This window comes from Protopterus annectens, chromosome 14.part0 (assembly GCF_019279795.1).
Source record: "Protopterus annectens isolate FY-2018-M chromosome 14.part0, PAN1.0, whole genome shotgun sequence".
Classification (NCBI taxonomy): domain Eukaryota; kingdom Metazoa; phylum Chordata; order Ceratodontiformes; family Protopteridae; genus Protopterus; species Protopterus annectens.
In genome coordinates, this window is record NC_056748.1 from 780,888,802 (window position 1) to 780,914,598 (window position 25,797).

General features: G+C 31.1%; 1 protein-coding gene across 5 annotated transcripts in view; it reads right to left on the reverse strand.

Moving 5' to 3' along the window:
- Positions 1-25,797, reverse strand: part of CDHR1 (cadherin related family member 1) — a 532,835-nt gene that overhangs the window by 352,743 nt on the left and 154,295 nt on the right. For all 5 annotated transcript variants that reach the window (XM_044056525.1, XM_044056524.1, XM_044056526.1 and 2 more), the window contains one exon: positions 23,624-23,713. In XM_044056525.1, the coding sequence (XP_043912460.1) occupies positions 23,624-23,713 (90 nt within the window). The remainder of the gene's footprint in view (positions 1-23,623; positions 23,714-25,797) is intronic.

Genomic DNA, 25,797 nt, shown 5'->3' on the forward strand with positions numbered 1-25,797 from the left:
ACTGCATGGTATTTCCTTAATTGAAATTAAGGAATAAATTAAAGAAATAAAAATATAGCTCCAAGATTAGCTGAAATGATTTCTGAAGTTCATAAATTATTATGTAGTAATATCATTAATCTATTAAAGACATTTATACCAATATAGAAAAGGAATGATATTCCTCCTTCTTGGAATCATTGTTTAATATCCCCATTGTTTAAAAAAGGAAAATATGCTGAGTACCGCTCCTAATATAGACAATTTTTTTACTGAACTCTGATTACAAAATGTTTAAGTCAATAATAACAAATATACCAAAAGAGACAGCAAACTATCTTATACATAAAGATCTAACTGGATTCATATTGAACAGGAAAACTGAAGACAATATGAAAAGAATCATATCAATTACAGATTACATTAAGATGATTAATTTTATGCTAGCTGTTATATATTTAGATTTAGAACATGCATTAGACACAGTTGACTGGGATTTCTTTTATTCAAATCCTTAAAAATGTATGGGTTCCCAGAAAACTGTATTAAATTATTACAAAACATTTTTAAAAACTATAAATCATATAGTAAAATTGGATATTTTTGTTTCATGGTTTTAACATTAACAAAGGAACCAAACAATGTTGCCCTTTTTTCCATTAATATTTGAATCAATTATTGAGACTTTTGCAGTACACATTAAAATATTAATGTATATGGTATCATACCAAATGAAAACCCCCAGTATAAAATCCAACTGTTTGCAGATGGCATTTTATTGATAGTTGATGACATAAACACTTCATTCAAAGATGGAAACAAACTTGGAACTAAACCAACACGTAAACCAACTCACAGGTAAACCAGCATGTAAGCCAACAAGTAATCCAAAGGACATGTGCTATGGAGATAGCATGATATGGTACCACAGTATTTGGAACAAACCAATGATATCAGGAACACATCAATCTAAAAACTGAAATGCCAATGAAGTGCACAGATCAGGAAATAAATACAAAATCGATTTATTCTGTGTATATTTATATTAAAAGTTTTTTTTAGTTTATTTTCTGGTATGTGGCAAAAAAGACAAAAGTTGAAAGTAGAGTGATCTTTTCAAAATGTATATGGGCAACATTTTAAAGGTCAAGTACATTTCTTTTTTTAAAAATAGGTGGGTAGTAGTGGCAGCAGCATTAGGTGCAAGTACAAAATGTACATTTCTGGCTACATCCCTGTTAGTTTATGACTCAGAACTGTAATCCCATGCTAAAAACAGACTACCAAACACAAAAAAGCTTCATAGAAACATGCCAAATACTAGACAAATGCCAATACATTTAACAGAGGTTAAGAGCTTTCATTATAAACAATGTAAAGAACGTCATTAGAACATTCTAAAAGAAATTATGACTTCCTGTTTTATAACAGCCCAATCTGTCATATGATGAATAATAGCCAGTCAGGAATAACAGAACTTAACCCTTCTTAAACCGATGTTAAAAGTATATATACAAAGCAAAATTAAAAATGCACACTATCAAATACCAGTTTATAATTTAATTTTATACACATATATATTGAAAATCTATTATGAATCCATTAAATCTTTTGTTTTTAGTTACATAGATTATCTTAATTTAAATTATTTTAATCTTAAAACACTGTTTAATGAAATGTGGTCATATAACCCAGTGGCTTAAGTAACTAATCTGTTTTTTTTAACTTTCCCCTTTTGAGTACCTTTTCGAAAACAAAAAAAAAACTTTAACAAATCTTTCAATGTTTGTATAGGGAATTAGTTTCATCTGTATTCCTTATTGCACATAAATACTCATAAATGCTCATAACCTATTTTATGCAGTACCTTCTCAATTTTTCCAAGGGAAAATAAAGAGCAAGTCATGCAAGTTGCCAGATATACTACCCCACAAGTACCACCACTGTAATTTCCTGTGCATGAAATAACCCTGGGATAGCCTTCCACTGCTGTGTTGTTAACATCTAATATGAATCTGCATTGTTTGCATATATCATATTTTTTCATCCCCATATTGTCATTCTGTATCATAAGCCGCAGTGGTACAGCGGTTAGCGTTTTTGCCTCACAGCAAGAGGTTCTCCCATTCGATTCTCAGCTAGAGCACCTTCTGTGTGGAGTCTGCATGTCCTCCCCATGGTTGAGTGACATTAAAGACATGCAGGTAGGTATGAGCATGAATGGGCGTACCTTAATTGAAGGTTGGGCATCGGGCTAGCATCTTGGCACCGTAAAAATCCACTGCCAATCATGAGTGGACCAGAGTTTGCTGTGGAGACCCCTAACCGGGAAAAGCCAAAAGTCAGACATTGTCATTCTGTATTATATCATTATTGCTCTCCCACAAGTCTTTCAAGTTTTTACCTCTCTAGAAAAAAATTTTGGTGTCTCAGCAAAAGTTCTGGTGAGACTCTTCATCCTAAATGTAGTGGTCAAATTTCTTCCCAAAAGCCATTTTATATAATTACTGGATACACTATAAAGTATAACCATAGCTCTTAAATGCATATTATTTCCCATTATTTACTTGAAAATGTAAGTAATTGTTAGAGAACACTTGCTTTCTATATATGTTAGATTCATATTTACCAACTAAAAAATTCTTATTGATCATTACATCAAGATAATCAATACCTGTTTCATGTGTGAATTGAATAATTTGCATAGACTCATTCATGTATTCTACAAACTCATTAAAACACTCCCTAGAACCAGACCATGTTATAAATATGTCATTCAAAAACTGTAGCTATAGCTTTATATAACACCATTATTTACTGTTGGAAATGTTCTTATTTTCCCATTTCTATATTAGTATGCTAGCTAAAGTGGGAACTATGGGAGCCCCGTAGCTAATCCCTTAATCTGGTGAAAGTATTCACTTTCAGAAAAAAAAAACATAGTTACATCTTAAAAAGATCTCTGTATTTTCCTCCATGTCTAAAATATTTTGGTGTGTAAACTTATTATACCTTATAAGGGCCTCATAGAAACATTACGCTCCCATATCATGTGTTATGCTCAAGAATAGATCATTAATATCAGTGGCAACAAATAGTTTGCTGTCAAACTTTGTGTTGGAGATCTTTTGTAAAAGATCCCATGAATCTTTGAGAATATGCTGCATCTCTGATACTAGCTGTTTAACTTTAGTATCACCTAAAGTCAGTAAAGGTTCAGTTTTTGTATCCAGCAGAAGAAACTATAGTATGCAGTGGTAGGGTGTGCACATTTTTATGGATTTTCAGAATAATGGATATGGTTGATATAACTAGACTTTCAACCATTAAAATATTAGCCAGTTATTAGTCTAATTTAAAATCATGTGTTAACTCAGTTATTCTTAAATCAATCCACCTATATGCTACATTTATTTCATTTTTTTAGAAAAAAAAGGGAAATAAGTACCATCATTCAAGTCTTCTAACGTACTCCCCAAATAGAGAAGGCTATTCATAATGGTACCCCCCGTTAGGATTCATAACTCTTATAGTTTTATCTTTAATTAGAGAATTCAAAAGGGCCTATTTACTTATACTGAAGTTGTAATAAGGTTTGAATGCCCTTATTTTGACCATACAACTGAAATAATTTTCACACATTTTTTTTCAAAAATATTCAATGCTGGTAGTGTTGGAGGATTAAATGTTCTCCTCCTTTTTAATTCTTCCCCCTCAAATTTTTTTTTTATTTTTCAAATACGTTTGAATGAATTCCATAGTATTTATACATAACATCTTAAATAACTATGTATACTATTTACATTAGCCTGACACTATAACAGATCTTAATGTATACAGTTACTTTATAAGTATGTCCAATCCATTATCAGAGTACCTGATCAATTATTCTATAGTGTCAATCAACGATAAGACTTTTCCCCAAGGTTTGTTGATAAATGACTTTGGCTAAATTCTTAGATCTTTAATTTTAATTTCCAATAATGCAGTTGTCTTCAGTAGGCTGTAGAAGTCTTCCAAAGTTGGTATTGTGCTTGTATTCCATCTTCTTGTTATACACTTTCTTGAAATTGCAAGTATAGTCCATACTAGATACATGTCTGACCTATTCAAATGAGGACCTTTGTTCACATTTAATAATACAAGAGCTTTGGTTAAATAAAACGATTCATTAAATAAAGCTTGTATAAAGTTATTAATACAATTTCAAAATGGCTTAATTTTAACACAATCAAAGAAAATGTGGTTCCAATCTGCATTGTGTACTTGCCCACATCTCCAACATATTCCTTTTATGGAAGAACTAATTTTACTGATTCTATCTTATGACTGCTCTGTGCAAGCATTTCCAATTAAAAACTTTCCAGTATCGTGTAAAGGATGTGTATTTTATTGATAATAAGATATTTGTTTTAGCTGTATTGAGTGTGATTTTGTTATATATTTCCAATATAAGGTTTTGGGTGTTGTTTTATAGTTTATGAATATTTTGTAAAAATTTTGAAATACTGTTTCCCATGTCAAAGTCATTATATATAATTTCATATATGTATTTAGTAAATTTAGGTATTTGTTTAAATGAAGAATTGTTAATAATTCTACTTAAATCTTGCAAATATGGCAGAATACTTTATAAAGTTAGCCAGTCCTGTTGTAGAATTTTGTATGTTGTTTTTATTACTTGCATATCTAAAACTTTTAGTTCTTTAATACTTTGGAGCCAACAAGCAAATCCTTTCTGTTCCCAAGAATTAATAATTTCTCTATATATTTTATGTGGAAAGTTTTTTTGTGACTATAAATGGTGTTAAAAGATCAAACCAGATTTTAAAATCTATATTTGCATTAATAATTTTCCTAAATGAGTCAGAGTTTTAGTGGGTTTAGTTATGTTATATTGCATACTAATACATATGTGCCATGGCAAATTGTTTTTATCTGTTATTTGAATTTTTTTTTTGTAAATCAAATTCATTTATTGATATTACAGATGGCATTTCTTTTCAATTTGCAGAGTAATTTTGACTTATCCAATATGAGATTGTTTTAGATACTGATGCTTTTATATATGTTTCTGTATCAAGAATGCTTAATCCTCCTTGTTTTCATGGTTTGATATGAAGTATTAAAGCTATTCTGTTTCTTTTGAGAAACCATAAAAATGTTATTTGCCATGAATTTATTTCATTAATATACTATATATATATATATATATATATATATATATATATATATAATATATTTCTCTCTGGTAACAGTTGTATTGCCAAGGCTATATATAGGATCTTGGGCAGTAAAACCATTTTTATTAATTGTAGTCTATCTTCAAATGTTAATATTATTTTGTTCCATTTTTCCACACAGATTTTAATTGTATTGATGATATTATTGTAGTTTTTGAGACTAATTTATTATTATACTTTTATAACTCAATTCCTAGATATTGTAAGGTAGATTCTTGTTTCCCTATGATGTGATTCCCCCTTAGTCTGTAGTTATTTTTTTTTAATTTAAAAATAACAATTTTGATTTTGGTTTATTGAAATGGAGTCCTGAAGTCATCTGAAATTTATCAATTAATATATCTAATTCTTCTAATGTCTCTTTTGTATTAGATAATGTTAGTAATATGTCATCAGCAAATATCATTACTTTAGAATTGTATTGTTCATAAACATCTATTCCTTTGATTTTTATACTATGAATTGAATCTGCCAATATTTCAATAGCCAGAGCAAATAGAATCAGTGACATGGGGCATCTTTGTTTAGTGCCTTTTGTTATATGTATAGATTCAGAGGTAAAAGGACCTAACTTGACATACACTAAATTATTTGCATATATATATATATATATATATATATATATATATATATATATATATATATATAATTATTTGTATATATATATATATATATATATATAAAATTATTTGTATATATATATATATATATATATATATATATATATATATATATTCTTTAGGAGATGAACAGAGGATGCAGAAAATTCAAATAGCATTAGGATTTTGAATGAATAGTCCCAATTTAGGGAATCAAAGACTTTCTCTATAAGCCAATTATGAGTGTTTCTTTATTTTCTTTATTAACATAATTTATAATAGAAATTATCTTTGTAATATTATCATGTGTGTGTCTATGCTATATAAATCCAGTTTGATCATTATTTATTGTTTTGGATAGTGGTATATTCATGCTGTTAGTTAATATTGTCATAAATATCTTATAGTCATTATTTAATAATGATATAGGTCTATATGAGGTACAGAGGTTTAGGGATTTGTTTTCCTTTAGGATTGATGTGATTAAGGAATATCTCCAAGAGGGTGGTATTAAAGCTTGTGACTGAATTTCTAATAGAGTTTTATGGAAGAGGGATAGTATCTTTGAAGGAAAAAGTTTATATGTTTCCATAATTATGTCCTCTATACCTGGAGCTTTATTATTTTTATCCTCTTTTATTGTATCTGTAATTCCTTTGTAGGATGTGGGTGCTTGCAGATCTAGTTTAATTTTTCTGTTTTTTTTTTATATTACAACATTTTTCATCTAGAGTTAATTGATCGATATGTATATTTTCTTTTTGGAAATGATCCATATAGTGATTTCTATAGGCATCAGGAATGTCACCTATATCTGAGACATTTTTCCCTTTCTTTGCATGGAAGATACTTTTAATATTATTAGCTTTTGACTGTATTTTGATTCTTGTGGATAAATTATATAGATATTTTGGAGAAGTGGCCAAGGTATTCATTTTTAGCTTTTCTGAAGCTAAAATAGTTTTATGTGTTAGAATTTCATTGTATTTATTGTTTAATACTTCTACTTTCTTTTTCATCCCCAAATTATTTTGATTTTTTTCAACTTTTACTGACAAAAGTTTGGACTGTAGATCTAATAATTTAGAATCCCATTATCTGTTTTTTTATACCAAGTTAGGGTTTTACCATATATGTAAGCTTTTAATGAGTCTGATAACATTATTTTATTTATCTGTGGGGTGTAATTAATATCTAACAAAAACTGTAATTCAGATAAACTAGGGTTTGAACTCTTTAATTTTAGTTATATATGCTGGAATTCTGGAGTTAAAGATTAATGGTTTGTACCCATTTTGAAGTTTTAATATCAATGAATTGTGGTCTGAAAAGGGGCAGGGAGTGATTGAGAAATTAATGATTTTAGAGTGTAAGTCATGGGCAGCAAATATTTTATCTATTCTAGTTTGGGTACCAAATCTGTGATCTTGATGGGATAACAACAAAGATTCATCTTCTTTAAATTTGAAAGTATTTACAAGATGAAAAGTTTCTACCCACTTGTATAAAGCTTTTGATACAGCAGAGGTACGCAGTGGTCTTTTAGTTGTAGTTTCAGAAATATCAAATATACAGTTACAATCTCCTCCTAATATTAAGTTGCCTTTATTGGAAATGAAATCCAAGTGTTTTTTAACAGTTCCTGTTCCAGTGCCTGGGAACCAGTATAGATTGGCTAGGATCCATATTCTGTTATTATATTTAACTATTACTATTGCCATAAGGCCTTCTTTATAATCATACTTATACATGATTTCTGGGTTAATCACATTTGTTTTCCATAAAATTGTTACCCCTTTTGTCTTTGTCTTATAAGTGGATTGTGCCAATATCATATATTCCTTAGGATTCCATTTGTAATTGTTATTTGTTTTGAAATGAGTTTCTTGAAGGAAGACAATTTGTGCTTTGTTCAATTTTAAATATTTCAGTAGATTTGATCTCTTGCTAGGATTGTTTAAGCCATTGGTATTTAAAGATAATAAAGTTAAATCCATCTTAGGTCATTTAGACTATGCAATTTTTGTTTTATTGTGATTATTATACATTTTCCTCTGATAACTATAAAGTATATGTTTTAGCTTTTAAAGGAAACTATCAGTTTGATACTTTTGAGTGTTTACGAATAAAGTAATGTCTTGGTCAGGCATACTAAAAATGCTTTTGTGAAATAACAAATTTAAATTAATAACTGTTAACAAAACTAAGATCCGCACTAGCCATGGAATGAAAATCATTCCTAATCTGATGGATAAACCTAAGTCCATCAGATTATCACTCATACCTTGATAATCCAGAACATCTGAGCTCCATAAATTGAATTATCACATGGAGAATTTTTGTAATAGGAATACACAATATTTATATTATTTTGAACAGATATAGTACTATTATAGATTAGACAGAATTCTAATACAATATAAATGTCTACTTATTGTATAAGCAATTAATATTTACATGAAAGACATATGACAAGCAATTCAGTCATAGTAAAGTAGGATGCATCATATATAAAACCTCAGTAAAAGATTATAGCACACAGCTATTTAACATATTCACCCTTATTGATGAAGTATTTCAAAACTTATTATTTAATATAAATAGATGGTAATAATATTTATACCTAATGTTTATGATACAATGTATTTTGCTAGATATATCAGAAGTTATATTTCATTGTTTTCCAGCATTTAAGTAATCACGTTGTTTGTTGATAACTTACTTACAGCATCAAGTTTGTTTTATGTAAACATTGATGAAAGTTAGTGGATTTGAATTATCATTGCATCCCTCTTCTCCCCATTTCCTACACATAAGGATTTTCATATCTGTCATTTCTTATTGTAAAATGAGTGAAATTATAGGTTAAAACAACAAATTCACTTATTGTGATTAATGATTACAAGTTCCCTTTCCAAATTCATAAATCACCATTTTATGGCATATGCAGAAAGTTTTTAGATTTAAATGGCAACATTCGATTTTGTATAATCAGCAAAGGTTAAACTGAATGATTATTGTCAATTTAATACTATTAGTTCAGAATGTGATTGTTACATTCTGTGACATTCCTAGTTCAGACTTCTATTGTTTTCCTTGAACAACTTTATCAGTTTTATGTCATGTATAAAACAATTACCTTGGTAACAGCTTAAGTATTATGTATGGTCAAGATGGGTTACAAAACCACAATTTTTAAAGCAATTATATGACTTTTTACGCAGATTTATTTATATGAGAAAATCATCATGCTTCCCCTTGATGTTCAATATAGTGTATATCATTTATGACAAGTTAAAAGAGTAATGTGATTATACACAAGCCCATGTAATTAAACTGAGTGCCTATTGTCAATTTAATACTATTTGTTCAGAATATGATTGTTAAATTCTGTGACATTTCAAGTTCAGGCTTCTTTTTGTTTCTCTTAACAACTGTTAGTTTGATGTCATGTATAAACATTAGTTACCTTGGTAATCACTTAAGTATTATATATGGTCAAGATGGGTTACAAAAACTACAATTCAAGTTAAAGGAATTACATGATTTGTTATACATATTCATTTATATAAGTAAATCATCATGCTTGCCCTTGATGTTCAATGTAGCGTATGTCATTTATGACAAGTTAAGACAGTAGTGTTATACACAAGCCCATGTTATTAAATCCTGTCTTTAATATCTAAATTCAGCAGACTGCTTCATCGTATATGACGGCTATATATTTTATGTCTAGATTTACTAAAATCATACATTACATAACTATTGTGTGTGTGTGTGTGTGTGTGTGTGTGTTTTTTTTTTGGCTGTTGCTTAGTTATTTGAGAGACCACAAGCTGTAATGCTTATTCTTATTATTAGATCCTTCCAAGCATGTTTATACAGTCCATAGACTTTATATTATGGGACCCTTCTAGTTTCTTATTTGTTATAAGTATATTTCCATCCTTACATACACACATATCAGTACGTCAAGCACGGACTACAATACCCATCCAGTTTTGCCAGAATACCGTTCACTAGTTCATGTGGTATGATGCCAGGCTGTTCTTAAAATATCCAAACCAATATTTGTCCTGTTCCATTTTACCAGCCTGTTCCATACAATGGCCACTCTGCCAGTGAACCACTTAACACACTTTCCATTCCTACATATATTTCCATGAAGAAAATCTAATGACTTTCTAGCACTTCCCAGCAACCCCAAAACCCCCTAGAATCAGCTATCCTCATATGCCCAACACGTCTGAGCAAGCTCACCTCCCAGACCACTGCAAAGGGTGCTGCACAAGACCAAATGCTCTTAGTTTTTCACAATAACTCAGACGTTCACTCTTATGTAAGTCCTTAATGTGTTTGGCCCAAATACATTTTAAATATAAAATTGCACTTACTATTTATTTATTTATTTTTTTATAGAGAATCAAATTAATGAGCTAAATGAAGTATTGGGAGACTATCAATATGTGTACATGTGGTTTAAATCAGCCCTTTTATTATATATATATATATATATATATATATATATATATATATATATATATATATATATATATAAATATATATGTATATATTTTTTAAACCAAAAACATTGCCAAGAATCATCTCGGAGGCTCTTCAGAGCCATTAAGCATTATCGTCACTCTGTCTCCATTACCATAGCAACCTGGGAGCATCTGTTTCTGTTAGTGTGTTTGTGTACTACATACCAGAGGCTCGCAATGCACCTGAAGCAAAGCTTCACTTCACTGCAACTTCAAGCCTAAATTCCCTCCCTTTCAGTGAGACAGCAGCCAAGAAAAGAAAGGAGAGAAAACAGATAAAAAAAAACCTCCCAACAAGCCACCACAACAAGTGATAACGCATTCTTCCAGCCTTCCCATCTCTCACTCAGCAGATGTATAAATAAACTATTCTCTTCCCAAATATCTCAAATCACAGTTTTGTCCACCCCCTTTCCCTGGATCCAGGCTAAAACACCAAACATCTCTTCCTAATACACAAGCATCAGTAAACCTTAATCACAAGCCACAACCCACAGCTTCCTGGAGATGAAAACAGCAACAAACAACAGCTGTCAGATACAGCTGCATCCACACACACCATGTCAGGCTTAATCAAACAGCACTCGAAGCTATGATACCTGCCATAATTGATATTAACTATGTTTAGAGAGAATAATAATGACAGTTGTACTAGCTGCCAGACACAGCTGCATCCACGTACACCATATCAGGATTGCTCAAACAGCACTTGTAGCTTTGCTACCTGCCATAATTGAGATTAACTATTTTTAGACAGACTAATGATCACATTTGTACTATCAGCTTGCTACTATTATTCAACTAGGATATACATGACATTTCTAAATCATACTTTAACTGAAGAAGGTATTAGTCTCCATGACAGCATTTTTTTTCAAAACACTCTACTATTACTACTATTATATATGATGTTAATTTGTAACATTTGAGTATGAACTCTAATGAATGGTACCTTGTTGAATTAGTTAATTAATTACTTAAATTATTATAAGTAAAAATAATGAAAAATGAACAAGATAAGTATTTGTTGAGTTCAAGTAGGGGAATAGAAATGTCTATGTTTATATTATATGTTGCTTTGTTTGGCTTATATATATATATATATATATATATAATATATATATATGTATATATAATGTAAACAGTAATCCATCTTGACCTACCTTTGTTTGTGAATAATTACTGGACTCTTTGAACATTCTGAATAAATCATTACTGTTTCTCAGTTGTTGAAGAAACCCTCCTTTTTTTCACAAGCAGTTTTATTGATAAGATTATTATAACATATTTTTGAAGAAAAAATTAACTTTTTTTATAGTACAATAGATAAAAAACAAAATGTAGTGGTATAAAAACAAATTAACAAAAACTATTTACAACAATGTTCACTATATTACCATTCAAAGTCATAAATAAGTTAATGAGAGTAAATAAAAAAAAATTAACATTAAGATGACTATTTCTCTAATAATTCATGTATACTTTTCCATTGATTATAAGAAGTTGTATCCCTCGTAGATCTAAATGTTATAGTTAACATTTCTAACTTAGATATTTCCAAGAGAAGACCTTTAAATTCTTGTAATGAAGGTATACGTGAAGATTTCCAATTTTTTGTAATTGTTTTTCTGGCAATGGATAAAATAGATCAAATAATAGAATATTTACTTTTCTTAATACATTTTGGAACTGGTGTATTAAATAAGACAAGTGATTTAACGAGTAAAAATTATCTGCAAAGATTGCTTGTAAAAAATATCAACAGTTCTTTAAAGGTGAGCAATCATAAAATATATGAGACCAATCTACATTCACTTCAATATTACATCTCCAGCATGCAACATTTTTTTTGGTTATTATACTCATGTTAAAATGATTTGTGTAGAAATCTCCAGGGGAAAACTCTCCATTTAAGTGAAGAAGTAGTTTTACTAGCTGAGATGAGAATATTGGTCTTATCTATCTCTGAAGGAGAACAATTATTAATAACAGAAAAATATTTCCAGTAATTATGTGTGTGTGTATTCAAATCAGATTTAATTGCCCTATAAATAAATGATAAGCTGTTTTTGACTGGAAGATTATGTTGGGAGGATAATATCAAATATTTAATAAGTTTAGATATTGATTTCTCAATACTTAAAGGAATTAGATCGAGTTTATCCAAAATGTATTTTCTGGCTTCTTGCAAATCTAGCCATAATAGTGCATCAATGTTGTATTCATCCATAAATATGTTAATAGATTTCAACTCATTATTCATCATTTGATGTCAGAATATTAATTGTTTTTGTTTAAGTAGAGACATTTTGGAACAATCTGTAGAGAATATGATCCCTTGTGTATGATCACTGGGGAAAATGAGGAACAACCATCTTTCATATTCTTTAACCCTAAATATAACATTTTTAAAAGATTTTAAAATTAGATTAATATAACTAGATTTAAATCATTGAGAGGAATAGTTGGAACAATAACCTTTTAAATTCCATATGAATGATTTTTTTACAAAATCAATAGATGAACACTGTCATTATTTTTTGAGTTTTGAGATAAAGTTATTATAATCTCTTTCCATTTAGCTGAATATTCTTCATCTATAAGATAAGAGATTGTTTTTATCACTGATGAAATCGAATAGATTTCTAAGTTTGGTATGGCTATGCCTCCATTTTTCCCATCTATGTGTATGGGTAGGTTAAAGCTATCCTAGGTCTAATGGGATGCCATAAGAATTTTTGATAATTGTATTAAACTTTTTAATTATTGTTTAGGGAGGGGGTATAGAAACAGATTGTATTATATATAAGAATTTAGGGAGCAATATCATCTTAATAATCGAAAGTTGTTCATCCATTGAAAATATTATTTTTTTCCATTTATTTATTAAATGTTCAATAGTAGTTAAACTTTTATGGTAATTTATTTGTAGTATATCTTTAATATTAATGGTGATAATTATTGCTCAATATGTTATTTGTTTAGATTGGGCTATAAAATAGTTCTTGTAGTGTTGGATTAGTATTTCCAAGAGTAATTAATATATCGTCTGCAAATAATTGGATTTTTGATGTTTCATTGGGCCCTAGACTATAACCATATATATTTTTATTGTCTCTTATTAGATTTTCCCATGGTTCCATAATTAATGTAAACAAAAGAGGAGATAAAGGGCACCCTTGTTTTGTACCTTTAACAATAGGTATATTAGGGGACACGTGAGCCAATTTTAATATATGCTTGACTACTACTGTATAATTGAGTGATTAAATTAACAAATTTATTACAGAAATTTATTTCTTCAAGTAAAATGAATAAATATTCCCAATTAATAGAATCAAATGCACAGTTTATATCTTGGCTAACTAAAACTTCTACAATTTTGTGCTGATTCAATTAATGTAATATATCTTTTAATATTGTCATAAGATGTTCTATTTATTACAAAACTGGTTTGGTCCTCATGAACTAAGTTGGGTAAAAAATGTTTAAGTCTATCTGCATAAATGGACAAACATTTTGTAATCTGAGTTTAATAGGGATGTGGGTCTATATGATGAACATTTAGTTGAGTCTTTATCGGGTTTCAAAATGGGACAGATAAAAGTATATTTCCAAGAAGGGGGGGACTATATTTTTGTCTTGAACTATGTTAAATACAGCATGTAACTATGTTAGTGCTTTTGAAGGTAAAATCTTATATATTTCAGAAATAATTCCATTGTTATCAGGAGCCTTATTCTGTTTAAGCTTGGTTATTTGATTTTGAATGTCATTAAAGGATATCTGTCTATCAATAAAATTTATTTGTTCATCTGATAGCCTTTTCTTTGCGTTTTTATTAATAAATAATTTGATGTCTTTTCTGACATTAATTGGATTAATAGATTAATTTATTTTTAAAAAATACTCTCTAAATTCCTTTAATAACTGCGGTGGTGGTGCTGCGGTAGCATTGTCACCTCACAGTTAGACATTGCCCATTCGATTCTCAGTTAGAGCATCTTCTGTGTGGCAACATGCATGAATGGGCGTTCCTTCGTTGAAGGTTGTGCATTAGGCCCAGCAAGCCAGCATGTAAAACTCTACTGCCAATCATTAGCGGACCGGAGTTCCGTTGTGGCAACCCCTAACCAGGAAAAGCCAAAAGACACAAGCAAGTAGTCCAGAAACCATTCTGTTTTTATTTGGGGAATATAATTCTTTTATATGGTTGAATTTACTTAACGTTTTTGTTTTATCGGCAAGAATATTTACCTGGGATTTATAGAAAAATTAATAAATTTAAATTTCTCTAAATTAATCATAGTTTTATTATTCAATATTTCTAAGTATGTATTGTTTAAAACGTTTATTTCCTTTATTCTATTTTTGTCTAGATTTTTCGAAATATCAAGTTTCAGATTGTCTAATTTTGTGAAATCCAACCTTAAAGTATAGAGTTTTAAGTTGGTGTCAACTGATAATATACTTGTATGTACACCGAAGATAAATATATGATTTACAAGTCGTGTACATGAATGTTGTATAAGATTATAATTCTCCATTTTATTTTATTAGTATGCCCATGTGAGAAATAAATAAATATTCTGAATTTCCAATTAAGTAAATGCACTTATAATAAAATTATAGAATTGTTAACTTCTAGTTGTTTGCAAGCTTGTGTAATAAGATTCTAACATCCCTTTTTTCTAGTGTTGAATTTATTGGTGTTAATTAACTGACAGACTTCTATCTTCTTTAACTTTTGTATTTTTTTTAAAGTGTGATAATAGGAGACCATATTATGAGAAAAATATTGTCCTTATATAATTGAGTCTATATGTTGCTTCCTACATGATGCATACAAATAGATTTCCTTTAGATAGCTACTTACGTGTGTTTGAGTGTTATAGATAGGCTAAGGAGTATCAATGTTCTGATGCTTCCAACTTGCCAATATCCAGGAGAATCCTATGTAAACTGCACTGCAAACAAGAGTAAACTCATAAGCAAAGCAGAAGAGTGGAGTTCAAATCACTATTTGAAAGCATCTAATGTGTAATCTATATTGAAACAGAGTGCTTGCAGGTTAGAAGATCTTTGAAGCAGCATAGAGCTATGGTGGGACCACAGCGGATAAACTGCTTATGCATGTTCTCTTATTTTGGTGTCTTAATATTAATTTTCATTGTTATGCCCCAATTGGTTAAATAACTTGTGCCACTGTACACATATTCTTTGTGTTATTGTGTGAGCAGTGCTAGGGAGAGGTCAACATAGCTATTCAGACAGATATATAGTTCTTAAGACAGTCTCTAAAATGGAAAGCTGTTTTAGAAATTATATGCCTACAATGTTTTACATTATGAAAAGAATTGAGAGTTTACTTTACTCCCACACATTTCTCAGATTTATGTGACTACAACTGTTTTAAATCTAACAAGTGTGCAATCATTAGTTGTATATATTAACATGTCACAACTACCACCTTGAAAATTGAAAAAAACCTTCCTTCCTTTCATTATACAATTATGTCGCTTGTAGATAAGAAAAAGTATATATATAAAATAATCAAGAATGAAACTAAAGGGTGCATTTAAATGATTTAACCACTAGATGGCATTATAGGCCACTCTATCAGCATTCCCAACTGAAAGGCAGCAGTCCAGAAGAAACAAGACTGAAGTACGAAGATGAGAAAAATCTATTGTCAAGGTAATGATGCTTTCCAGCAGTCTACTAATCCGGCAGCTATAAGGAGACCAAATCTTGAGCCCGCTGAGTACAAAAGCAATTCAAAGAGTCACAGTGGGAAACTGTAAGATTTTAAATATTGATTGAAGACTTCAGACTGTCTCGTGACATGCCCGGGAAGCAAAAAGCAGGTCTACTCACTATAAGTTAAATATTAAATACAAGCCTCCATGTCCGGCATCTCACCAAACCACCAATTCAAACCATCAAACAGACAGCAAACCATTTCCCACGATCATGACCCAATACAATCAGAACCACAAAAGAGAAAAAACAAGCAAACAAACCAAACATCATATCCCACAACAAACTCCATTCTCCTCCATCACCAGACCACTTCAATGTGGCACCAGTCTTTTCTTTCCATATTACTATAAAGACTGCATATCTTAATAGCCGAATGCTTTCATCAGCATGAACTAGTAGAAGGCATCAGTAACACAATTACAGAAGGAAGCTGATCTGTTCTATAACAAGGCATCCAACTAACATATGTCAACAGAAAGAAAACAGCACTAATTGCAGAGCATAAATCATGTTTTCTATAACTGAAACAAAGCACAGTGAACAATCAAAGCAGTCATGTGACATTACAAAGAGCTAAGAAATTACAGTATAGATATCACAACTAGCAAACATTCTAGCTCAAATTATTAAAATAAACTATATTAACTATAGTTCTAATACAGGGAAGATCAAGGTAAACATATAAGTTATTCAGAAAAATGTAATAGTAAAACTATTTTCTAAAAAAAAAAGACAATTAACTATGACTGCTTTATAAGAAGAAAAATACCAAACAAAAGACTAATAATAATAATAATAATAATAATAATAATAATAATAATAAAACGAATAACAACAACACTCACCTGTTGAACCATTTCCATTTCCCCTGACTTTTGGGTCATCAAATAAAATTTGGTAATGTGAAAGACTGTTAAAACTGTTATGTTGATTCATTTGTTTTTGAGCTTCTTTTTATGTTCAAAAGTTTTCCAGGAGCTGTTGTCAGCAATTCTTTTAAGACTTGTACTAGCCCATTCCATTTCTTCAAGTTTATCAGTGATTTTGTTAGATTTAATGAATGCTATGGCAGTGGTAAGAAGAGTTTTCTCTTGGCAATAAGAGATGAAGAATAGTCATTGTCAAAGCGTATGATGTTATCTTTAACTTTAACTGGTAATTTGGCCCAAGCAGTTTTTAAAACCATTTTCTTATCATGTGAAGATAAGAATCTCAGTATGACAGATTTTGTGGAATTGTTTTTGCTATTTCTGGATGACATCAATGACCTGTGAGCCCTTTCAATACCAAAGGAAAGGGCTTCAGGGAGTCCTAAAATCTCAGGAAGCCAAGAGGACAGGAATTTCTCCATATTATTTTGTTCCACATTGTCAGGTAAACCAAATATTCTTATATTGTTTCTGTGAGACCTGTTCTCCAAATCATCTATTTTAGATAGAAGCAGAGAATTCTGTTTTAAAAGAAAGTCAATATTGTGCTCACCTTCTTGGATCCTGCTGTCTATATCATTTAGTGATGCTTCTATACTTGTAATCTGTATTTTCTGTTGTTTCTTGTTGTATTGTTTCCATTTGATGTGAACATTTTTCCTTACAATCATCTAATTTAAAATCCATTCTATCAATTTTAGTTGACAAATCTGGAATATTTGACAGTAGAGTTTGAAGTTCTTTTTTTATTGTTGTTTCTTGATGTGAAGATTTTGTGGAGCTCATATTGTAATCTGATACCAGAAGATTATCCCTAGTACTTTTGACAGGATTAAATATAAAAATTTAAAATGTTTTTGATATAATCCAAGTAAAGGGTTAAAATGATCCAAATATATAAAAAAACTGAAGTTTGGATAGTTATATTCAAAAATTCCTGGCATAGAAATCTGGAAAAGGCAGAGCTGTAAAGAAATGTTGCTACTCAATGCTCATCATGGCCACACCTGCTCAAACCCTCCCTTTTTAAATAAAAACAGATGACAAGTGATGTACCATATCAGTTGATACTTTGAAATATGTAGTTGTAAGAGTTATTTTTTGGGGACAGCTACCTTGGAATCATTTTTTTTTGTTTCTTCTTTCTAGCATCAGTCCAAGGATTTGTTTCTTTTATTCTTTCAAGAGTAGGGCCATCCACTCCATTTCTTCTGGGATAGACATTATGTTGTTGTTTTTGATGAATATAGTAGCTTCTTCTAAGTCATTAAAGGTTCTCATCTCATTGGTAAAAAGTATTTTTATCTTGGCTGGAAAGGACAGCTGTGCTTTAATGTTGTTTTGTTTCAACAGTTTTATTATTGGTCAGACTTTCTTCCTTTGTTCTAGTATTCTGGAAGAATAATCATTGTCAAACCTTATCAGGCTTTGCTTGTATTTTAAGGGTGATTTTCTCCAAGCAGATTTTAATATTAGCTCCTTGTCCATAAATGAAAGAAATTTTATAACTATGGATCTAGGTGGAGTATTTGTTGAGTTAGAAGCAGGTTTCCTCAGTGCTCTATGCACCCTTTCAATTCCAAATAAAAGTCCCTCTTTCAAGTCTAAAAATTCAGGAATCCAGGTTGTTAAGAATGAAATAATGTCTTCTCCTTCAGTGTTTTCAGGCAGACCAAAGATCCTTATGTTGTTTCTCCTTTCCCTGTGTTCTAAGTCATCTAATTTGTTAAGCAGCTATGAATTCTGTTTAAGCAGAAATTCTTTTTGGAATTCTTCCTCTTTGAGTTTCCCTTCAATTTCATTTAGAGAAGTCTCTATATTTGTTATTTTTGTATGATGTCACTGTAATAGTTCCTTATGAGTATCAGTCTGTTTTTGAAAATTTAATTTGAGGTTTTCTAAGTCATTTTTAAAGCCATCCATCTTCAAAGATAGTTCATGTAAGGTAGATGTCATCAATTGCAGTTCTTTTTTCAAAGCAGAATCTGGATGATAATTCCTTGAGTTGTTCATATTCAGTGACTCAATATATCTCCAAGTTACTTGACAGGAAAATTTTTGTATATCTCCACCAATACTGAGATTTATGTAGTTTAGTAGTTTATCTATAGATTTCTGACATCTTAAACTTGAAAATAATACAATTGTCCTATATTATTGTACTAGATTATGGAGTTCTCAAAATTCACTGCTGTCAGTTGGTCAACTAGGCTCCATGCCCTCTCCTTTTTAATTCTTGTTGCTATTCAAGCCATTGTCTATCCTGAAAAATTAAAAATAAATGTAATTTTCTAACCAATGACTTCAGTTCAATAATCAAATCATTAAGTTCACTTTTTTGGTCAACACAAAGGTAAACCCTTTTTACTATATAGCAGCAAAGTCACTGTTAATGTCTTTGTGGCTTAAATTATAAATAATCAGCCCATTAATATTTAATGCCATAGCAGATATATTTGCAGAGACTACCTTTTGTGCCACTGCTGTTGTAGTTGACCCAATTCCTCTTGGGTTGTGCTTGACCATTGACTATATACTAATTGCAGTGATTTGATGCTTTCACTGTTAGCTGACTGGATCTTTGAAGAACAATGATGTTGTCTAAAAAAATCATTACTATTATTCTCCACAGCATTTTCATCAGTATCATTACAATGAGTGTTGTTGTTGTTATTGTTACTGTGCTTAATAATATTTGTTTCAAGGGTATTTCAAGTGCTATTGTTATTATTGCTGACAGGCCTTGGATACATTTGCTTCTCACCGTATTCCCTTTTTCTCTCTAGCCAACTTCCTTTGTTTGCATTTGATGATAACTGCTGCCTTCATATTCACGTTAGTACACATTTTTTGGTATTCAGACTTAGGTAATTTACAGTCTTCTTTGTAGTGCATGAATCTCATCCATTAGTTTCTGCAACAGTCTCTCATTGTCTTGCATCAAAATAGCCATGGACTCAATGACTGTTCTATCAAACAACACCAATAATTCATGATGTAATACAGAGTCAACTATAAACTCATTTGAGTATTTCCATATTCTTAATCCCTTTGTAATTTGACCAGCTGCATGCTATCCCTTTGAAATTAATTTATTTCCATATTCTTAACCCCTTTGGAATTTAACCAGCTTGCATGCTATCCCTTTGAAATGCATTTAAAGCTCTTAGCTTTGACAATGTTTTCTCAAATAAGTTTATCTTGAAAAGTGTCAGACTTGCTGTCTCCTCCTGTTTCTGATATAAAAGCGAGTTGCTCTTGGATTTATTTTTGGAATGTCCCATTCACGTGCTCATCAATTTTTTGACAAGCAATATTCTACTTAGTGGCACTTGATTCACAGTCCCAGAACAAACTACAGATGCATAACTTGTACTTACAGTTTTGCCTGTTCCAGTATAGCTGATTTTGAGTGTTGCAGAGCATACAAGCTTTGTTTCATTGCTCAGCCCCAGCAGTAGTAGCAGCTTCATTATTTTGAACTTGAATACATTCTACATTTTTAGTTTGGTCAATTTCACAATCTGCACTTATCACAGAGTCTGTAATCTGCCCTGTGAGTGTTTGCTGCAGTGAAAACATTTGTAGTTGTGTCAACTGCACAATAACCTCTTGAATGAGTAATGCTGTCAGATGAGTTAATTCTTCTTCAGCAGTTAGAATGGAAGCCAACAAATCATCTCCATTCTTCCCAATGTTTGTAATGAACATGGTTTGTGTGGCATATTTGAGAAGAAAGCAAAAAATCTAAAAACTGTGATTCCAAACACTGAAACAGACTAAGAAAACATCTCTGAAACATGCTAACACTTGACAAAAAACAATACATTTATTGTAGGTTAAGCACTTTCATTCAAAAAATTCATCAGGACATTTAAAAAGAAAGTGTGACTTCCTGTTTGATAACAACACAAACTGTCATGTGATGAATAATGACCAAACATAATTTAACAAAAAAAAAAAAAAAAAAACAGAATCACCAATAACTGCAAACAATTTAAAAGCATTTTGGTACCTCAGCTAAATGTCTTCACAGGAATAATTTTTAAAATACCATGCAGTCTTTTTATACAAAACTTCAATTGAATAATTACTAACAATTTACCAATTAAACAGCCCTTAAAGAGCAATACCCATAACCATCCATACAAAGAATTAAACCCTACAAAAGTCCAACTCAGACATTCAAGTTAATATCCATATTTAAGCCCCTAGGTGTAAGTGTTTTTTAATTTAAGATAAATCTACTCTAACTCTAATAACTTATGTACAAAAATTACCCCACCCATTGTTAATGGTTTAGATAAAACACTAAAAAATAAACTTCCATCTTGTCCCCCATGTACTTTATGGAAACGATCTGCGATAGGACTATCTAACTGCTTATTCCTAATATCACCCAAATGCTCCATAATATGCTTAGTCTGACCAATGTGCCATTTAGGAGGGGAGCAGCCACAACCCAAAATATAACCTACCCCACAGGAACAGCAGTCAAACATATCAGCAATCACAACCTTTTTGCCATTAATACTAGTGCCAGAAATATTCCTCACCCTAGAACAAACTTTACATCTTCCACATTTACACATTCCTATCTGATCACTTAAAGGTCTCTTTATTTTAAGACTAAGAATTTCTTTTAAATTACCATACCTACCCTATCAGAAAGTGACCTTCTTGGGAAATAAATGTCCCAATTCATCATCATAACACACAATAAGCCACAAGCTATCAACTAAGACCTTCAAAATAGATGAAAAGAGGGAGTACTTAGTCACAAAAAAATATATGTTTCCCTTCAACCATATCTATATCCTTAACTGGCCTATAAATTTCATTTCTAATGATAGTCCCATAGCCATGAAGGCTACCCTTCACTCTATTCCTAGCTTTCTCAATAGAGGCTTCTAAATAACCTCTCAGCAACAACATCTCATTAACTAACATACATTCCTGTTCAAGCAAATGACTATCAGAGTATGTTCAAAAATCCTCTTAAATTCCCCATATGGAAGGGAATCTAATAAATGTGGAGGATGAGAACTACTGGCATGCAAAAAAATTATTGACCACCGTATCCTTTCTATAGGGTTTATATTGTACTTTATTGTCACTATTCACATACAATTCAATATCCAAAAACTGGATAACATACTTATTAGTGACACCAATAAACTCCAACCCAAAGGGATTATTATTAAGTGACCTAATAAACCCCTCAAATTCCCCTATATCACCTTTACAAATGAAAATTAAGTCATCACTATAGCACTGATATTGTACAACAGATCTAATAAAAAAATCCTTATTGTACATACATTGTCAAAATGGGACATAAAGATTATGGCAAAAGCAGGGGCACAATTTGCCCCCATAGCTGTTCCTTCCTTTCGTAAGAAAAACCCATTATTGAAAATGAAATAATTATGTGTCAAAGCAAACTCAAGTAAGTTTAACAAAAAAAGTTGTCCGTGGCCCTCACCCAACAATCTACCTACTGTCGCCAGGCCCCACCTAGTCTTAATGTTAGTATATAAAGACTTAACATCAACAGTAGCCCAATAAAAGTTATCCTCCCATTGCATGTCTTTCACCATTTTACAAAACTCATTCATAGCTCTAATATGAGATGGAATTTTAGATAAATATTTTTTTTCAAATGACTATCCAAAAGCATCCCAACATGCTCTAGAAAGGAGCTACAACAAGATACAATGGGCTTCCCCAGAGGTTCAGTTAGATTATTATAAATCTTAGGCAGGGAATAAAAAATAGGATCCCTGGGAAATGGTATATGCATTTTTTTAACATCATGTGCTGTCAAAAAAAAATCTCTCTCCCTACTCTACTATCTTCAACAACATCCCATTAAATTGAGTTACAGGGTTATGGGTCAACTTCTCATACACATTCTCCTTAGATAATAACCCATAAGCCATTTTATGGTACTGAGATTTTGACATAATGACCCAATTACCCCATTATCAGCTTGCAAAAATACATAGTTCACAGTTTCTTCTCTCAGGTGCTTTAAGATTAACCATTCCTGCTTGTCCAAATAAAATTTTCTATGGGATTTCAAAAACTTAACTCATGTTCACTTTTTTTACACAAAAAAGTCTCAACATTAATCAACACAGAAGATCTTTTAGGCGGCATGAAATTACTAGAGCTAGGTAAGTTAGGCACAAACAATTTACCACAACCAGTATGAAAACCAACATTTTCTTCAACATCACTTACAACATTAAATTCATTTTCAACATTAAACAAACAGAATTTAACCCTTCTAAAACCAATGTTAAAAAACATATATACAAAGCATGTTGAAAACAAAATACACAATATCACATACCAGTTTATAAATTCATTTTATAGACAATAAATATGTTGGAAATCTATTAAGATTCCATTAAATTTCTGTTTTTTAAGTTTCACAGATCATCTTAATTTAAATGATTATAATCTTAAAACATCTATATATATATTAATGCTTTGTATGGTAATAGATTTTGAATGATGAAACTAATATTTGTGTATATTAATATAAACATTATACAAACCTCTGGTACATCAACTATGTAGGGTGTGTTAATAAATTCTGGTCTTTCATCATTAGCATCAGTGATGAGAACTCTAGCTTTTTCAACAACCTGAAATTGAAAAAAAAAGAAAAAAAAATGTTAATCATTTCGAAAGCAAGAATGGACAAATATTTTTATATTAGTTCATTTCTATGTTACTTTAACTTTTCAACAATTGTGATAAAATTATAAGATTATGTTTTTACTTAATGGTAAGATGGTCCACAAATATACCTCTAAATGGTCCAGAGTCATACCTGTCAACTGTACAGATTTTTGCAGAATGTCCAGATTTTTGCCTCATATGTTTGGCCAATTTTTACATAAAATTGTGGTTTTCTGCAAATTACTGGCAAATTATTAAAGACTGAAGTTAGGAAATAATGATAGACATTTGAGTATCAGACTTCATACCATTCAGAAAATTCATGCTATTGCAAAATCTCGAATTCTATCAACTTTCTAAGTTTGTAAGAGCAATGTTTAGAAATTGTCCTTATATTTGGGCATTTGTCCCACTTTTATTTATGGCTTTGTCCAGATTTCTTGCTTTAAGAGGTTGAGAGGTATGTCCAGAGTTTTTCAGAATATCCACATTTTTTTCTCTTATTTTTGGTCTTTTCCTCACAAATTTTGTGGTTTTTCGGCAAATTGTTGAGAATTCAAGTCACTAAATAATGAATACATTTGGGTTTCAGACTTCATATCATTCAAAAAATGCATACTAACACAAATCCTGCTATTTAACAACTTTCTAAGTTTATCAGAGCAATACATAAAATATGTCCCTATTCTGGGGCTCATTATTTTAGGAATTGTTCAAATTTCTTGCACTAAGAATTTAAGAGGTATGCCCACAAACCATTTTGTAAACAAAATAGCTAGATTTTTCAGTGTCCCAAATATGACAGCATATACGCAATAACAGTAAGCAGCGGTAGCATTGTTGCCTCACAGCAAGAGGTTCTCCCGTTCAATTCTCAGCTAGTGTGCGGGGAGTGCCTTCTCTGTGAAGTCTGCATGTCCTCCCTGTGGGTTGAGTGGCATTCCAAAAGACATGCGTGAATGGGCATGCCTTCATTGAAGGTTGGGCGTCGAGCTGACAACTCGGCACTGTGAAAATCTACTGCCAGTCATTAGCAGACCAGAGTTCAGCTGTGGCGACCCCTAGCCGGGAAAAGCCAAAAGACAACAACATATGCCATAACAGTAAGACACAACTACCACATTGCATCTTTGTGGTAATCCTGACTTTATTTCAGAATTCCAATGCAACACTTAGGTCACTTATCAAGCAATAGTAAATTCCTAATAAAATGTGGATGTGTCTAGGATCAGTAAAGTGCACCTTGGAACATCTGTTTTTGCTTTTTCATTCATCTACCTGCTAGCTACAATGTTGATCATTTAATAGATCAGAGCAAAAGGAACAAAAACATACAGTAAAAGCATCCTACAAAGTTTGGAACCTAGATTTTAAAGTTTGTAAAGTAAAATGATCATATTTTCTTTAATTTGCTGTGAAATAAAAATATAGGTCTAGTTTCATAGATGAGTGCATAAAGCAGCACAGACCTGACACTGAATGGGTGGACAACATAATAGTGTTAAACAGACATGAATAAAGAATACAGCTTAATATAATGAGTAAGCAGACTATGTATTTTAAGAAGGCAGCTGAGGTAATCAGCAAATATCATAAATTAAGTGACACTGCTAACAGTCTAGAAAGAAAGGAAAGCTGTGGTTTCCCATACAACATTGCACAAAACTCATGAGAATGTGAATGGGATGCACTGCAGATAGTGCAAGAACTGGTAAGCAGTCAGTGTGTGCATTAAAGGAGAAACAGTGTGGGAGGTAATAAGGAGTGGTGAACAATCACCCAGCAAGCTGGACACCTTTTCAGTTCACTGAAAGAGTTGAAACGGGAGTACAAGAAAGCAAGAAATGGGGTACAGAAAGCAGAAAGCGGACTGGGTGGAGGAAAATATGATGTTTTTCTGTGGGTAAACTACCCTGTTTTTTATATATATATATATATATATATATATATATAGAGCATCCCCTGCTAGGATTTTGTGTGAAGTGATCTACAAGTGCAGTAGGGTAGAGCTATAGATGCTTGCTGTAGTACGAGTAACAATCTACAG